Source organism: Typopeltis vanoorti, chromosome 9, assembly GCF_054136105.1.
Source record: "Typopeltis vanoorti isolate ZY-2024b chromosome 9, IOZ_Tvanoo_1.0, whole genome shotgun sequence".
In the NCBI taxonomy this organism is placed as follows: domain Eukaryota; kingdom Metazoa; phylum Arthropoda; class Arachnida; order Uropygi; family Thelyphonidae; genus Typopeltis; species Typopeltis vanoorti.
The window spans coordinates 54756549-54776303 of NC_143557.1; the positions used below are offsets into that span (position 1 = coordinate 54756549).

Sequence of the window (19755 nt, forward strand, 5' to 3'; positions counted from 1 at the left end):
TGAAACTTATTTAGCCTTTCCAGTGAAGATGCTAATAATCTCCAATTGGAAGTTTCATCCATCCTACTTAAATCCAAGCTTCTGCCATCTAAAATCTCTTCGGCCAAAATGAAAGCTTTACATTCCCTAAAATGTACTAGTCACCTTATTATCACCAAAGGAGACAAGGAGAAAAACTACAGTACTCATGGATTTGGGAAATTACAAAAGGAAAATTTCTCTTTTACTATGAGGTCATTTCATGTACCAGGAACTGAGATCATGACTCCAGGAAACTTAAGAAATCAAACTCCCTTTTAGACAAAGTTATAAGTCTTCATGCAGACATCATAAAAAAAGCTAAAAACTTATTTTGCAAGAACATTAGGCTCTATGGTTTACCAAAGATCCATAAATAAGACACTCCACTCTGTCCAATTGTAGACTGCACTGATTCTCCTATGTATCACATAGACAAATTTTTAGCAAACCTACTGAAATCACAATACTAGCAAGTCTCGCTTGTTTATAAAAAATTCTTCAGATTTCCTAGACAAATTGAAAAATTTCCATACAGTCCACTGATCACATGACGAGCTTCAATATAGAATCCCTATTTATGAATATTCCTCTCAAGGAACCATTGCAGCTAATTTCTGAAACATTCCCACAAGATATAGCAAAACTATTTGAATTTGTGATGCATTCCAGATACTTTGTTTGTCAAAACAAATTTTACAATCAAGTGGATGTCCATTCCCAACTGCCATGGGAAGTCCACTCTCCCCTGCTCTAGCCAACTTTTATTTAGAGCATCTAAAAGACATCCTTTTCTCATCCATACATCCTCAACCTTTTTGGGGTTCAGTATATTAACAACATTTTTGCTGTGTGGCCTCACAATAGAGAAACTTTACCAACGTTTTTAGATGTCGTTAATACTTTGCATCCACATATTGAATTCACCATGGAAATTGAAAGAGACAACAAATTATCTTTTCTAGATATTTATCTCATCCACTCACCATCGAGTGATTTAACTAAGTTAGTGCATCAGAAGCCCACTTTCATGGGACACTACATTCTTCAGCAACACACACATCAAAACACAGGAATTATAAAATCTTTATTTCAATGTGTAAACACTATTTGTGAGACTCCTCATCAATTACAGGAAGAACTCTTAAATATCAAACAATATATGAAATTAAATAGCTTCTCAGAAAGGACTACACAATATCTGCACAACTCTTACCAGATCATCTTCAACTCTGTCTTTCAAATCTTGAATCATCTCCTTACTATATCGCCTTCTTGCTGTATTTTATCATCAAAATGAATGTGTAGCTTAAGCCAATATAGAATACAGTTTGGTTGGCTAACTGACAAATTGCCAGTTCATCCGATCACATATGCCACTACTAGGTTTCCAAGTGGAAACTACCTGAACTGGAAACTGTATAAGGAGAAGGAGGGTGTGAGCAGAGGAGTGAGGAATACGTTCTTTTCATGGAGAGTGGTTGGTCAGTGGAATGCATTGCCTGAATGTGTTGTGAATGCAGACACATTGAACCAGTTTAATGCATGGTTGGATGAGCATTGTGTGCAATAGTGTGTACCTTCCATGATGAGTATCTGACTCTACGGAGGTCAAATTTTAATAATAATAATAATAATAATAATAAAAGTTCCAAAACAAGTGAGAAGCAAACACTGTGCCAATCCTGGTTTACTTTCTACATTCCTTATAGGTTATGTGGAGGTTTCTTCAATTTATCTAGGTTAACAACCATTGATCCTTAAGAAAGCTTAGTTATTCCGGGTCTGGATCTCATTGAAAAGACCTCAACAAAGGTTGAAACCATTCTGAGTAGTGACCCTTCCCTTAATTTCTAGTATATTTGTGCTTTGCATTATTGGATACTAAGGCAAATGATGTCATGTCAACAGCTATCCTCACAACTATGTGAGGATACCCTAAAGTATCCTATTTATATGTAGAACAAGAACAACAATGAAGAATTCTCACAACTGATATAGTTGTGAGGGAACTTTGCACAGTAATTGAAGATGGAAAGTTAATTAACATGAAATTTTCACCTAAGTACTAAAGGCATCTTCAATAACAGAACACAAAATAAAATGAAATAAAAAATTAATTTTAAGAGGTGCCTTCAAACACAAGCAAGACAGGCAGTAAATTCCTAATTTACAAAAAAATTAATATAATAAGATAATAATCAAGAATTTATAGAAGATAAATACAATAATATTTCCCATAAAGTGGATAACCAAAGGCCACCAGATCTGTTTAAATGTGGGCAGTGTAAGTAAAGCTTCACAGCTTTCCTTCTATAGCCATTCTATAAGGAATCTAGTTTTATGTAAGAATTTAGTTTTATTGAGATGGCATGTTCTGCTAGGTCAGACAGCTCCAGATCATGATACTGGATGTATGCTTTATGTTCTTCACAATGGACAGCTGTAAATCTACCAGGCTGTCCAAAGTAAGACAAACCAAAGGAATAAAGAATTTGGTAGACACTTAGAAAGCTGCCTGGAAAAAGCTTTAGGTGAGGAAAGAAGATAAGGAAATCTGCCTGACAAGATGAAAGGACGTGTGTTAAGAGATCTTAGGACTTTAGCAATACATTCAGAAATTCCTTTAACACAGCAGTTCCCCACTTTTCAATGTTCCACTCTTTCACCCCTTTCAAATATATTCATGATCCTTATACTTGCCATATGGTTCACTCTTTTGCCAAGTTTTGCCAACCTTCCATGTGTTTCTTCTCTCAATCGACTTGCAAGAAACTTTAAAGGAGGTAAAGGAGACGAGAGATCTAGGAGTGATGGTGGACAAGGACCTGAAATTCAGGGGCCACATTGCACAAGTTGTGAAGACGTCACATCAGATAATGGCAATGATGCAGAGGACCCTGACATGCAGAAATAAAGAGGTGATAAAGCCACTGTATGATGTTGTGATGCATTGATCAGGTGACCCCACATATGGATTATATGGATTATTGTGCATAGGTTTGGTTGCTGCATTTTCATGGTAGTGATGAGGATATGTTGGAAAGAGTTGAGAGAAGATTCACAAAGATGGTCATTGGTCCTTGGAATGTGGAGTATGAGGACAAATTGACAGAATATAAGTTGCAGAGTCTCATGAATAGGAGGAAGGGGGGAGGGATGAGTGAGACATATAGGCCTGTCAGGGGTTGTTATCAGGTCAATATGGAAGAGATTTTTCATAGAATGGGAGGGGGGAGGGTAGAACAAGAGGCCATCACTGGAATCTGTATAAAGGGGGAGAAGGTGAGCAGAGGAGTGAGGAGTAGGTTCTTTGCATGGGGAGTGGTTGGAGAGTGGAATGCATTTCCTGAATGTATTGTGAGTGTAGACACATTGAATCAGTTTAAAGCACAGTTGGATGAGCATTGTGTGCAATAGTGTGTACCTCCCACGATGAGTCTTTGATTCCATGAAGGTTAGATGTTAATAATAATAATAATAATAATATTGAAAGATAAGCTTTTATTCATTTACTGTACTTCTGTAAATCCTAGTGTGTTATTTAGCTTTCGCACATATTCACAAGTGATGTATAGTGCATTATTTACATTTTTAGACAGCCAAAATGCATTTGCAAGCTAAATAAGGTTAGGTTCTGCTTTTTGCCAACTTCCAGTTTTCTCAAATGCTCCAGTCCATAATCTAGCTAATTAGCGGGGGCACCTATATAACATAGTAGAATCCAAAGTGATATCTTCAGGAGAGCTACAGACTGGTACCTAAAGCTGTTATTAAAAGCTTTCTTGATAAAATAATCATTAAAACAATTTTTTTTTAAATGGAAGATTTGATATAATACAATTTTTGCTGTAAAAGGTCTTCTATGGAATATATGAGTACAATGTAAGAAAGTCTTAATTCTTCCAACTTTTTGATTGGGAGAATGATGAGAAGTAGCATGGATGAAATGATCAGTATATGTTTCTTTTTGGGAAAAAAAAAAATACCGAAGATTATAAACTGCCATCCAGCTGACAAAGAATCAATATTTAAATTATACATTTTTGGTCGTTTTATAAAAGGAATACAATTTTATTAATACAGACCAGTTTACAATAAAAACATTTATTCAAACCTACTAGTTTCGCCAGCAAACTGTCTGGCTTTTTCAAGGCATTACGGAGATATGAAAGTTAGTAAATGCAATTTAAAGGAACATAAAAAACGTTGTCAAACTAGTAGCTATGGTTACACGTTTCACGTGACAGAGATGACTTATTGTTCTTATTCATTATCATGCATGCGTGTTTGTTGTAGCCTACAGCTAGCCAGTAATGGCTAGCTGTAGTCTACAACTGGCTAGCTGTAGTTCAGATTGATTGAGAGAGAGGATCAAATTTTTCCACGAACTGTTTAGAATTACAACCTAATTTCTGTTGAGGCTTCTGCCGGTTATTAGTACTATTGTGGCTTCCTAAAATACACGATGTCTGTAGTCATCATTGAGATATGGCATGGAGCTGTTTTGCCAATCTATCGTGTGGTTAGACATGCAGAAATGATGTGCTAAGCCGGAAGAGATGCTTCTGTTGTGGTTTACATCACCAACATGTTCTTTTTGTCTAATTTCTAAACTTCGTGAAGTTTGTCCGATGTAGGCAAGACCACAGGAGCAGGGAATGTAATATACTCCTGGATATTTGTAGAACGGAACTTTATCTTTTGGAGATCCTAAAACTTGTCTGATGTTGGTGGTTGGTTTGAAGACCACTCTGATGTTGTGTGCTCTTAGTATTCTTGCTATTTGATAAGAAATTGACTTGAAAGGTATCACTACAGTAGAAATGTGCTGACAGTGGGATTCTTCTTGTCTGGGGTTGTCATTGTATAGATATTTTTTGATGATGTTTTGAGGATATCCATTTTGTGATAATGTGTTGGCTATTAGTAAGAGTTCATTCTGTGTATCCTCCTCTTCTGATATAAACGTTTTGGCTCTATATTTCAACATGTGGATAATACTCAGTTTGTGTGTCTTGTGATGGTTTGAAGTATACTGAAGATATCTTCCAGTATCTGTGGGCTTTCTGTAAATGGATAATTTGACACTGTTAGGTTGTTTTTTTATCAAGATATCTAAAAAATGCAGTTGGTTGTTGTTTTCTACTTCCAGAGTGAATTTTATCTTGCTATGTATTGAGTTGATTTTATCCACAAACGATTTTAGGTTGTCTAAGCTGTCTTGCCATATGATGAATATATCATCCACATATCTCCACCATGTAGATGGTCTCGGAAAGATTGCAGAGAGAATTTCTTTTTCAAGTTTTTCCATTAAAAGGTCTGCACAAGATGGTGATAGTGGGCTTCCCATTGCTAAGCCTTCTAATTGTTGGTATATGGTGTTGTTAACCTTGAAGAAATTAGATTGAAGGCAGTGTCTAAACATCTGTGTGATGTCTAGAGGAAAGAGGTCTTGGATGATGTTTATTACCTCTTCTACTGGAACATTGGTGAAAAGGGATACAACATCTAGACTGGCTAGCATGTCTGTTGGTGCAATCTTAATGGCTTGGAGTTTATTTACAAAATGTTGACTATTCTTGATATAGGATTCTGTTGATCTTCTTTTATTATTTAATAAGTTTGCAAGATGCTTTGCCAAAAGGTAGGTTGGTGATGATCTTCCATCAACTATTGGACGGAGAGGTATATCCTGTTTATGTATTTTAGGTGTCCCATATAGTCTTGGAGTTATAGGATGTGAGGATTTTAGTGTTCTCTTCACTTCTTCTGGCCAATTGTTACAATTTCTGATTAGTTGGTTTGTTTCATTATGATTTTTTATTGTAGGGTCTCTGTCTAGGATTTTATAAGTTGAGGTGTCTGATAGTAATACGTTTAACATGTTTCATTTTTGTGTTCCATTTTTAATGTAATGTGAGTGGGCAGAAATTTTACATATTTCCACATAAGTTTGAGTTTACACCTTTAATTTTGAACAATGAAACAAATTTCTAACAAGCATGCAAACTTTGTTTTCTTACAATAATAAATTTAGTTTAATCCTTTATTTAAGTGTGAGCAAACAAAGTTTGTGCCTGAAAGTATCTTCAGGACTGGAGTAAGGTGGTACAACACCAGGAAACTCGTTGCAAAGGTGGAGCAAGCTAACTTCACTCCTATCTCAGTATCTCCCATAATGCAAAATACATCTCCTTGTGGATGTATATAATGTTATGCATTAAGGGAAGGGCCACTACTCAGACTAGTTTCGCCCTTTATTGAGGTCTCTTCAGTGGGTCTCTTCAATTTCTTGTAAAGTTCAATTTACTTTGAAACCAAGTGAAAAGACTTGCTTTAACTATGTTAAATTTATTAAATTTTTTGCTTTCATTCAAGAAATGGTTCGAAATAAGAGGAGGTTACCAGGGTTGGAATTTAATCCAGGGAAAAAATATCTAGTTCTAATTCCATCTCAGCTCAAAACAATAAGAGAGAAAGAGAGAGAGAGAGATTAAATATACTTATACGCATAGCATATTATTTTCTATGAGACTGCCAGTTATAATTATTATTATTATCGCACCCTCCATGAAGTCACCAGACTCATCGCGGGAGGTTCATTCAACTGACAACATATTTATCATAGTGAATCTTAAATTCCTTAAACATTCATTGCACAACAAGACATTCTGGCAATGTATTCCATTCACTGAACAATTCTCCATGTAAAAAATCTACTCCTCACACCCCCTCTTCACCACATTGTTATATAACTTGCAGAAATGACCTCTCGTTTCTCCCTTCTCACCTTCTACTCATAATCTCATCTGCATTAATCCAATAAAATCCTCTCACTAACTTAAATGTCTCTGTCATATCACCATTATTCCTCATATTATCTTACAATATTTTTAATAAATAATTCTACATACCTTCATTGTGGTCAGCATATTTTTATGTTTTTTTAAGTAAACGATAGCACCAGTTCCTTCGCCCCAAGAATATAATGTGTCTACAAATGTTGACATGCTTTCAAATGTTTTATTCATCTGCAGGAAAAAAATAATAATAATTATGTAATTTACTGTTTTACAAATGAATAAATATTTTTTTACAGATAAAAATAAGATAGCAGTACTATAATTTTTACAGGAAAAACAAATGTTGAAATTAGACAGAGATTTATTAACACTTTATTAAATCAAATATTTCAATCTGAATACAACATATAATTGTTATATTAATAATTGAAAGAAATGAAGCAGTTTTTTTTTTATCATGTTCTGCTTTACTATATTATGCTAGCATGTGATCACATCTTTTGAAATACATCAATATTCACCCTTGTTGTCTGTTCACTAAAAATGATCCATTATATTCAACTCAAAATATTTCATTTAATAAAGTGTTATTAAACTTTTGTGTTTACATGTTTTTGTTTGCTTTACTATATCAAAAGTATCATTAAAAACATGTTAGGAGATAGCTACCTTCATAGTAGCTATCTGAATATGAGAATTACAGGGAAATTTCCGTATTGAGTGTTCTTTTCAAGCATACTTGAAAAGAGGCAAAGAAAATTGTAAAAGGAAAAATTTGAACAAGCTGGATTCAGCATGAATAGAGGTTCTCAGTTGAGAAATACTGGGAATATAAGAAGGATCTGCATTTTAAGTAGACCTGGAAAGGAGATATGAAGAGCCACCAAGAAGAGCTAATCACAACACTACAAGTCATCATCATCATCATCAAATTCCTGCCATGTACCCTCAAAAGTTTCCACGATATGAGAGTACTACATGAAAAATTTACATCAATACTATCTTCCTATGTACAATTTTCCTCCAAATCAGTCTGTTACTTGTCAAGACTCCAACATTATCAGATCTTATATTTCTATCGTCTAAGGCACTTGATACCATATCAATCCACCTATATCTTGGTCTTCCTCTGGGTCATTTTCCTGCCAACCTTGCAGAGAACACTTGTTTTGTTAATCTTTCCAAATGAGATTAGCTCTGCTAATGCATTCCTGGATGGTGACAATGTCAAGTTCTTTCCTAATATCCTTGTTTTTAATATGATATTACCAATGATGCCATCTGTTCATGCCCTTAAATTTTTTTTCTCAGCACTCTCATATCTGTTGTCTCTAGTTCTTTGGTCAAGTGTTTTACTTCTGACCCAGCTCTCAGATCCATAAGTTAAAACTGGCTTGAACACTGTCTTGTAAACAGCTAATTTAGTGATCCGACTAATTTCTCTCTCATTCCATATGAATTTATTCAATTGACTTCCTACAATACCAGCTTTGTTGATTCTGTTGTCTATTTCCATATTTAATTTACCATCTTCACTAAAAATTGTGCCTAAGTAACTGAAATGTTTTACTTGTTCCACAGGTTCTCCGTTCACAACGCAGTTGACATTTTCAACGATTCTGCCTATATTCATTGTCTTTGTCTTTTTATTGCTGACTTTCATACCAAATCTATTACAACAATTATTCAATTTAGTCAGGGAATCTTGTAGTCTTGTAGCAGATTTATTTAGAAGCATAACATTGTCAGCATAACGCAAAGAGCTGACATTAACATCTCAAATTTTGATATCTTGTTCAATACTACTTTCCTTCATAATGTGATCCATATAGATAATGAATAACAGATGTGATAATATACATCCTTGTCTCACACCAGATTTAACATTAAACCATCTTCCTGTACTTCCTTCAATTTTAACTGCTGACTTACAACTCAAATAAAGACAAAGTATTGCTTGATATAAAGATCCATGGAAACCCTATAACTGTGGTGTATTGAATAGCTTCTCTCTTGGCAACTTGTCATGTGCCTTTTCCAGATCAACAAAATGTAAATACAGATCATTGTTATATTCCCATGATTTCTCAACTATTTATCGTAAAGTGAAGATCTGATCCTGACAGCCTCTGTTTGGCCTGAATTCAGCTTGTTCTTCACCAAGCTTTTCTTCGAGAATTCTTCTCAACTGTTTCTCAAGTACACTTGCATACATTTTTTCAGGAACGCTCAGTAGGGAATTACTTCTGTAATTCTCACATGCAGTTTTATTTCCCATTTTATATATGTGTACTATGAGAGCTCTACTCCAATCATCGGGAATTCGTCCCTCTGACCAGGCCTTCTGAATTATGCAGTGCAGCCACTGTGAGACTTTTATACCACCATACTTCAGCATTTCTGGTCGAATATCATCTACTCCTGCTGCCTTTCCACATTTCAGGCTTTTGATGGCTTTTTCTACTTAGAGTATGGATATGTATTCCTGACTATATGCCTGTTGAGTGGTTTTCACTACTGTGCTATCACAATTTTTCGAAGTATATTTCTCCATACTTCAAGCATATATCTTTTTCTCCTGTTTTCATGTAACCTTTATCATCTCTATCTCCTTTTACATCACTCTTTCCTCCATTTCTAAGCTTCTTCAACAACCTCCAGAATATCTTACCACCTTCTTGATATTTATTTTCTATATTCTTGCCAAAGTCCTCCCATGACTTTTGTTTAGTTAGTTTTACACAGTGTTTAGCTCTCTTACATTTGTCTCTGTATTCTCTAAGAGCAAAAGCTGACTTATTTGCCAGGAACTTTTGATATGCTTTCTTCTTTTCCTTCACTGACTCTTTAACTTCCTGTGTCCACCGTGGAGTTCTGATTTTTCTATCCTTACAGACAACCTCACCACATGCCTCTCTGGCTGAATCAATCAGGGTTTTCTTCAAGGCTTGCCATTGAATCTCCAAGGTTTGGTTCCTGTTTTCAAACTCTTTCATTTTTTCTTCAATAATCTTTGTGTGTTTTAGTCTACAGTTCACATCTGAGAGCTGCTCAACTTTTATTCGCTTTAAAACTTTCTTACATATTATTCTTTTCAATACGAAATTCAATTTTATCCTGCTGAAGACTAAATAGTGATCGCTTCCAATTACAAATCCTCTGTACACTCTGGTGTCCTGCACCAGGGAGAAAACATCACTATCAACAATAACACAGTCAATGAGACTTTTCTTATTCCTTGCCTCTTCTCTCCATGTGAATTTGCGCACATTTTTATGTTGGAACATGGTGTTAGTAATAACCAGTCCATGTTCAGAGCAGAAATCCAACAAGTATTTGCCATTATTATTAGCTTTGCTCTTTTCTCCAAATTTTCCCAAAATAATTTTGTATGTCTGACAATTGTTTCTTACTCTGCTATTTAACTCAAGGATCAAATAGCTGGTTGAGAAATTAAACAGTGGATCAAAGATTGGAGACTATGAGAAAAACTAGAGAGCGAACAGATGACATCAATGGCAGAATCATATTAAAAAATGAAGATATTAGAAAGGAAGATGACACTTTAAGCATTATCAAATTTATAAACAGAGCTAATCTCAAGTGGTATGATCACTGAAACAAAATTTGGGAGGAAAAATTACAAAACAGGTATATCATGGGGTCAGGAAAAACTGCAGAAAAATACCAAGTTTTTTTTGAGGGGGAAGGATTCATGTGGTTAGAACTGCCTTAAAAAACTGAAATATAAGATCTTATAATGTTAGTGCCCTCATAGATAACAGTATAATTTGGAGGAAAACTGTCCCTAGGAAATCAGTAATGATAAAACATCCATGCCCACGGCGGGATTCGAATCCACGGCCTTTTGGCTGGAGAGCAGATATGCTATCCACTCAGCCAACCAGGCCAGCATATTTTATAAGTATTCATGAAATATGAAATGCAATATCCCTATGAATCTAATCTTTAGAGATACCTGTGGCATAATTAAAATTAATAACTTAGCACGTATAAAACCAGTAATAAAACAGTAATAACTTGAATGGATAAGGCTGATTATGAGAGAAAAGTAACCTGCCTTTTACAAGATACCTCCACCTATCAATAAATCAATCATAATCCTACAAATTTGCAAAATAAACAATTAAATAAGTAGCTTGATGAAGTTATCAGTTGGGATCAAAATACCATGGATAAACTGCACACTCATTTTGGAAGACCTCCTCGTTTATATGGCCTCCCAAAAATCCATAAAGAAGGTTATCCAGTAAGACTAATTGTGAATTATATTGACTCTCCCACTTATTGAATTGTTAAATTTTTGCACGTTCATCAACTGCCCTTACTGGACATTCTAGATCATTCATCAAAAATTTCGCACATTTTCTTGAACAAATCAAGGATGTTCAAATCAAAGAGTCTGACTTGTTAGTCAGTTTTGATATTGTTTCTCTTTTTACCAATATTCCATTAGCTGACACTGTTAACTTACTATATGATGATTACCCTCAGGATATTGCAAAGATTTTTGAATTTGTAAAATATTCAGGATATTTCAGCTGGAAAAACAAGATCTACAAACAAGTTGAAGGTACTGCCATGGGTAACCATCTGCCTCCACCTTTGGCAAACTATTTTTTGTAATATCTGGAAGACACCTTGTTTTCATCCATTCATCCCCAACCCTCTCTTTGGTTTCATTATGTTGATGATGTCTTTGCTATTTGGCCATATGCTTGAAGAGGAACTTACCACATTTCTACAACTAATAGCCTTCACCCATGCATTCAGTTAACCATAGAAAAGAAAAGCCTGGTAGTTTTTACACACACATCCTCTGGTACTTTGTCAACAAGTGTCTATCGAAAACCTACCTTTATTGGCAGATACATTCATCAAAAGTTTGATCATCACACCTCTCAAAAAATTGGCATTATCAAATCTTTAATTAATACAGCACAGTATCCTCCTCCACATTAAGCTTACAACAAGAAGTTTTCACTATAAAAAAGTTAATAGAATCTAATGTTTACAACCCTAATCAGATAATTGACTCCTATGTTCCAACACCTCAGGAGTCTTCAACAGACCGCAGAGTTCCAATCTCTTATATTTCAGGCATCTCAGAACCTATTGGCAGAATTTTGAAGAAGTATCATCATAATCCCACATATTTTCCTATCAACAACATTTCTGACTTGTTGCAATCTGAAAAAGATAAACCGGCACCTCTAACATTAGCTGGTGTTTACCAGATACCGTGTGAATGTAATTTATCATACTTTGGACAAACAGGCCATTCTGTGGAAAAAAGAATGAAGGAACATCAGTATTATATCGAATACATGAAACCTCATAAGTCTGGTCTAGCACAACATTGCATTGACACTAAACATAGGTTTCATGTTTCAATATTCAGTGGGATAAAGCTTGTCTTCTCTACAGATGCAAGTTTAAATATGAACGCCTTTTCAAAGAAAGTCACGAAGCCCTTTTACATCGACTGAATTTGAATCAAAATGACTGTCTCTCTCTCTCCCAAAAGTTTGGGACATTCTTATCCTATGGAACCATCAATGAAATAATTTTTAAGAATTATTTAATAATATTTTATTAATATTAATCTTCTGGCATGCGGCAACAATCTAATTGGTAATCCAACGACTGTTCTGTACTTTGTATTCCATTCCTTTAACTGTTTGTTCTACACTGCACTGATGATGTACTGTTACTTTCAGTATGAAATATTTGTACTTTTAATTCATTAAAGTTATTACCATTGGTTTTATACGTGTTAAGTTATTAATCCCTGTGAATATTTTTTTAACTGCTACATTCAGATTTGAGACCTGAGAAACTACATTAAGCATTGTTTGATCTTTTTCATTTTCACACTCATTTGCCTCATCAAGGTGTATGCACATATATGCATCAAATCTATGAACAGGGTTAATCCAGTGAAAGAAATCATGTATAGAAGAAAGATATGAGATGGAACAGAGAAATAGGGCAGTTCTATATAAGTGAAGAAATACAAAGAGAGGAAGCCATTCACTATGATGCACAGATTCAACCAGAGATAATTGACTACAGTTATACAGAGTGGATGATAAACAAAAGGATGGGATGGCAATCTGTTGAGAAAGCCTCAATGCTAAACTCAATTAAGTTCTCGGGAAATATCAAGAAAAACTGTGCAAGTTTCTGTAAACTTTTCTATGACAAATGTCCTGAGATGGATGATGTAGGCAAGGAGAATGACCACAGATCAAGAGCAGCAGAATCCATACTGTCGGTTGTCAATTAAAGATTTCACTATCTTGGAGCCCAGTTGTCAGTTAGGCTCCAAGGTAGTGAAAGAAATGCCTTCCATTCTTTTAGCAAGTATGAAAATAAGGACACTTGGTCAGTTGTTTGACTTTTATCATCCTTTGTTGGAATGAGTTGAATATAGGTTTGCATCCATTTTAGTGGGGAAGATACCAGCTGAGTATAAGAGAGAACATAGATGATTAGTTCATGAGTACAATACGATGTTGAATACATTATGAAGAATGCCATCATGAACATAGGCCTTTTTGGTTTCTAGGTTATTTAAGATTCTTCTGATACTTTTCTGGTAAAAGAGCATAGGAGGCATGCAGTGCATTATTTTTTATTCTGATTTGTCAATGTTGTCAATCCAAGAGTTGGACGAGTAGAAAGATCTCAGGAAGTCACCTTTGTCATTGTTTTACATTGGACCTTCTGGATAAGAAAGTGAGGTAGCAGCATGGATGAATATAAGTAGTGCCAGATGGCTTTCACAAGAAACTAGATGGTACAACTGAAGTTTTAACAGGAAATAAGCATCTACAGTTGTTCCTTACAAAGGGAAATTTGGATTCCTTTTATGATTCATAAGTATTTTTTTGTTATGCTCAGTGCAGGCTGATAATGAAGCTAGCGTTCTTCTCATAGTCCATGTGATTTTTTTTTTCTTAACATGTTCGCTGCCATGCTCGTTAGGCATAGTTTGTTACTGCATGCCAAGCACTTTCACTTCTTCAAGGTCAGTACGAATAATCTCATAGCCAGCAGTAATTGACCTACGAGTATATTCGTAGTTGGCTTGTGAGGCTCATATACCAACTATGAGTATACTCGTAGTTGGCAGCAAACGAAATCATGTTAAATCCTGGACAGACTTCAACTTCTTCATGATATAGTAAATATCTCAAAGGTAAACTTTTCTTATATAAATAAATAAAGAAATAAATATGAGGAGAGCAAAGAAGTTCTGATAAACACCTAGAACAAAAATGATATTAAAGCAACTGATATAACCACAAGAAAGAACATACGAGAATATAAGAAGATAAGTTATGTTCATTACTCTGTGAGTAGTATCTTCTTTCTTGTGGTTATATCAGTTACTAAATTTAACCTCTCTACTTGCTGAGGTGGAGGAAATTCTGTGTTCACTGGGCATCTACAGATGCCGTATGGTCACTCCGATGCTCGATGATGTTCCACACTAGGCCTCGCCATGTAGTCCTGTTGTTTGCCCTTCTGGCAGCCTCAACTCTCTGAAGATCAGTCACTCCACACACGCCATCCATCTATCTCATTGATGGTCTACCCCTGCCTCTTTTTCCAGGAACTTTACCTTCTATTACTGTTTTGAGAAGTCCTCCTTCCATCCTTTCTATGTGTCCAAAATATTTTAACTTTCTTCTGTCAATATCCTTAAGGAGCCTTAAAGTTCTGCTAATCTTTTCTAACACCCATTCATTTGTACACCTTTCAGTGTATGATATCCTCAACAGCCTTCTGTAATACCACATCTCAAAAGCAGATATCCATTTCTTATCTGACTTCTTTAGGTTCCAAGTCTCGAATCCATAAGTCGCTGTTGGAAAAACAACTGCATCCAAAATCCTCAACTGTGTCCCCATGGAGATAGATCCATACTTCCAGATTTTAGACAGGTCTCTGACTGTTGTTTTAGCCATTCTTAACCTTTTTCTGACATCTTCTGAACAGCAATTCTTCACATTAATAATGGATCCCAGGTACTCAAACTTGCTGACTTCCTCAATTCTTTCTCCATTAAGATACATTTGTTTTTCAAGAGCTTCTCTGTTTGTTTTTCCTTTGAGAATCATGATCTTTGCCTTGCTAGAATTGAGTTGAAGTCCTCTGTTATTATTAATCTTGTTAACTTTGTCAAGAATTAGTCCTAGTTCTTCCATGTCATTACAAAGGAGTATTGTATCATCAGCGTACTTCAGATTACTGATCAATCTACCTCCTATCGTAATTCCTGTCCTGAGCTCATCCAATGCTTCACACATGATGTCCTCTGCATATACACTAAACAAGTGAGGAGAAAGTAAACATCCTTGTCTAACTCCTTTTTCAACTTGAAGCCAGTCAGTCAATCCGACACTTGTTCTTACTGTGGCTTCTTGCTCCTTATACAGGTTGGCTATCAACCTGATAGTGTGTTGAGGAAAACCCATTCTTTTCATTACTTCCCACAGTTTAACATGCCCAACACAGTCAAAAGCTTTAGAGTAGTCTAAAAAACACATTACCAGAGGGAGTCTGAATTCTTTATATTTTTCTATGATCTGTCTAAGGCAAAGGATCTGATCTCTGGTGCCCCTACCTTTCCTAAAACCTGCTTGTTCCTCGGGAATCTCTGCCTCAACTTTTGCCTCAATCCTACTTAGCATGATCTTTAATAAAATTTTGCTTGCATGAGATATCAAACTAATAGTTGTATAATTCTTGCATGCCTTCATATCACCTTTCCTGTGTAGTGGTATGAAAACTGACTTCTTCCAGTCTCTAGGCCATGATCCTGTCTCCCATATCCTTGTAATCAATCTATGAAACACTTATCCTTCCATCCCCTCTGGCCTTAATTAACTCTGCTGGGATTTCATCTGCACCTGGGGCCTTATTGCTGTTGAACTGCTTAACTGCTCTTTCATCTTCATGCCTAAGTGGAGGAGGTTCCAAATCAAAATTTTCTTGGTGGGAGGACTCCACATTTTCTTTATCCACTCTGCTGTACAGTTCTTCACAGTATTCTTTCCATCTGTTTTTGATTTCCAACTCTTCTTTTAGTAATGATCCATTCCTGTCTTTGATGACATTCAATTTAGGCTTGAACTTGTGCTTTAAGTCACGAACTAAATAAAACATCCTTTTATAATTATGCCTTCTCATCTGGAACTCTATTTCTTCACATTTATTAGTACAGAACTTTTTCCTTGTCCTGCTTGATGGCTCTTTGACTTCTCTATGTAATCTCTTGTATTCTTCGGTCCCTGTGTCTCTTTGTTTTTCCAACCGCCTTCTTTTGATTAGTTACCATGTTGAATCTGATATCCATGGGTCTCTTGGTTTTCTTACTGGGCTGAGATACGTCTTCGCTGTATCCTGTATTATCATCTTGACTCCTTCCCAAAGCATTTCTGGTGAGATTTCCTCATTGGTCTCCAAAAAATCATCCAGCCGAGTTGATGTTTCTTCTGTGAATCCACTAGGAATTACCCTAACATACAATCTAGTGGAATGTGCCTGACCTGGAAGTTTTCGGAGTCTTAGTCTTACTTTGGCTCTTACCAGCTGATGATCTGTACCACAATCTGCTCCAGGACAAGTATACACATCAGAGATGCTTGTCTTCCACCACTGTAGAGCCAGGATGTAATCAATCTGGTGCCTTGACCTGGCAATGTTGGATGTCCAAGTATAGGTCTGTCGTGGATGTTTCTGGAAGCAGGTATTGGTAATAACTAATCTGTTAGCACAGGCAAATTCCAACAGTCTTTCACCATGGCTGTTACGTTCACAAAGACCAAACATGCCACACTCCGGCCTGACTCGCATACTCTTTCCCACTTTTGCATTTAAGTCTCCTAAGATGTACAATATGTCTCTCCTTGGTAGGCAGTCCAAAACAGTTTGTAAGTTTTCATAGAATTCTTCACTCTCTCTTCTTCAGGCCTATCCGTGTGGGGTGCATAAACTACCACAATTGATACATTGGTAGGCTGAGCCTTAAGTCTAATGGAGAGTATCCTATCATTAATGGGGTTATAACCAAGAAGGCTTCTTGCCTGAGTTGTCTTCAGTATCACAGCTATCTTATGATGTTTTGAGTCACCACCTGAGTAAATAACTAGCTTACCATCCTGTCTTTTGAAGTGACCTTCTCCATTCCATCTAGTCTCTGTAATTCCCAAGATGTTAATTTTATACCTATCCATCTCTTTACAGACAATCTCAAGAGTACCCATCTGTAAACCCTGGATATTCCATGAACCTATGTAAAATTCCTTTCTAAGATTAATCTTATACATTCTGTATTGCTCATTCAGGGTATCACTGAATTTTGATGGATGAAATATGGTGGATGAAATAGTGCGTTCAAATTGCACCTCATGTCCATGTTATTCAACAGGTATTACAGAATTGCATCCAGATTTAGCTGGACTTCTATAGATGTCAAAAGTTTATTTTTCACTTGGTTAGAGTATAATAAAATTAGTTTAATCCTTTATCCAAGTGTGAGCAAACAAAGTTTGCACCTGAAAGCATCTTCAGGACTTGGGTAAGGTGGTACAACACCAGGGCAACTCGTTGCAAAGGTGGAGCAAGCTACCAACACTCCTATCTCAGTATCTCCTATAATGCAAAACACATCTCCTTGCAGTAGTGGCCCTTCCCTTAATGCATAACATTAGACATATCCGCAAGGAGATGTGTTTTGCATTATAGGAGATACTGAGATAGGAGTGTTGGTATCTTGCTCCACCTTTGCAATGAGTTGCCCTGGTGTTGTACCACCTTACCCCAGTCCTGAAGATACTTTCAGGCGCAAACTTTGTTTGCTCACACTTGGATAAAGGATTAAACTAATTTTATTATATTCTATAGATGTCATGGCTAGATGTTTATCAGAACTTAAAATATATATATTTGTTTAAAATAATTAAAAGTAAAGTTATTCAAATTAAGTGGATATTGAATCGAACATTATTTCAAAGCCGAATAGAGAAACTACAAGAGTTTCGTGCCAAATATAGAAACTATAAAATTTTCAGCAGATCCAAGTGGAAGCAAACCTTTCATGACAGGGGAAACTCATAGTAAAGGTGGAGTAAGTTCTAATCACTATCCTTCGTATTTCCCGTAATGTAAAACATATCTCCTAGCGGACATGCATGATATTATACATTATGGGGGGGGGGGGTCACTATCTAGACCGGTTTCAACCTTAGTTGAGGTCTCGTCAGTGGGAGCCATACCCAGATGTAAATACTCAGGTTGAAGTGATGCAGAACTTATACTTTACCATACGAGTTGCCAAAAAAGGTGTCACATCACAAAAGGCACCAAGAATTACGGAAAAAAGAGAGCCAAGAGGCTTCACTTTGGTGATGGAAAATTATTCAAATTAAATGGATATTGAATCCAACATTATTTCAAATCCGAATAGAGAAACTACAAGAGTTTCGTGCCAAATATAGAAACTATAAAAGTTTCGGAGGATCAAAGTGTAAGCAGGTTTTAATCCATTTTCCTCAAGTAAGCAAACAGACAAGTAAGTCAAGTTTGCACCTGAACATAGTTCAAGTCTGAGGCAACTCATGGTAAAGGTGGAGTAAGCTCTGATCACTTACCTCAGTATTTTCCCTTAATGCAAAGCACATCCCCTTGCAAAGATGTATGATGCTACGCATTAAAGGCAAGGGCCACCACCCAAACTGGTTTCGACCTTTATTGAGGTCTCGTTAGTGGAAGCCAGATCCAAAAAATGCCACGGTTGAGGTAATGCAGAGCTTATAAATTTTACCTAAACAAGTTGCCACAAGGTGCTTTGACCTTATTAAATAAAAATCGCAGGTTGAGAGTAAGATGCAGAAAGTTTTTTACCTTGGGTATATACTATGTTAAAGATACCAAGCAATTTAATAAGCTAGGTTTTAATCCTTTTTCCCCAAGCAAGAAAACAGACAAGTAAGTCAAGTTTGTGCCTGAACATAGTTCAAGTCTGAGGCAACTCGTGGTAAAGGTGGAGTAAGCTCTGATCACTTTCCTGAGTATTTTCCCCTAATGCAAAGCACATCCCCTTGCGAAGATGTATGATGCTATGCATTAAAGGCAAGGGCCACTACCCAGACTGGTTTCGACCTTTATCGAGGTCTCACCAGTGGGAGCCAGACCCAAAAAATGCTAAGGTTGAAGTAATGCAGAGCTTATAAATTTTACCTAAACAAGTTGCCACAAGGTGTTTTGCCCTTATTAAATAAAAATCTCAGGATGAGAGTAAGACGTAGAAAGTTTTTTACCTTGGATATATACTATGTTAAAGATACCAAGCAACACCTTATTATGACTTATTATGAAGTTAGAAAAAAATGAAGACAATGGTATTTGGTGAAAAGAACATGAAACAAAAGATACAAGTGGATGGAATTGATATAGAAAATGTAGAAAAATTCACATATTTAGGAAGTAAAATAATGTATGATTTGGACTGTAAAATAGAAATAAAGATCAGGATTGCAAAGGGAAGAACAAATCTGAAGGCCATGGATAACATCTGGAAAAGTAAAGTGATCAGCCTGCAAACAAAACTAAGAGTACTGGAAACATGCATGTTTAGCAGTGTACTGTATGGATCTGAAACATCGGTAATAAATAAGGAATCAAGAAAAAGAATTTTGGAATTGGAAAGAACTTGTTACAGGAAAATCCTAAGAATAGGATGGGTACAGAAAATCACAAATGAAGAGCTCTATTGGAAGATACAACCAAAAGAGAATCTAATGCAGAAGATTATAAAATGGAAGCTGCAATTATTTGGACACATCTGTAGAATGAGTGAGGACCAGAAGATAAAGGCATTTATGTTTGGTATTAT

At 36.0% G+C, this 19755-nt stretch overlaps 1 protein-coding gene across 1 annotated transcript in view; it reads right to left on the bottom strand.

Moving 5' to 3' along the window:
- Positions 1-19755, bottom strand: part of LOC150103053 (phospholipid-transporting ATPase ABCA1-like) — an 859669-nt gene that overhangs the window by 720206 nt on the left and 119708 nt on the right. Inside the window, exon 8 of the mRNA XM_090398068.1 lies at positions 6939-7055. Coding sequence (XP_090254194.1) covers positions 6939-7055 — 117 coding nt within the window. The remainder of the gene's footprint in view (positions 1-6938; positions 7056-19755) is intronic.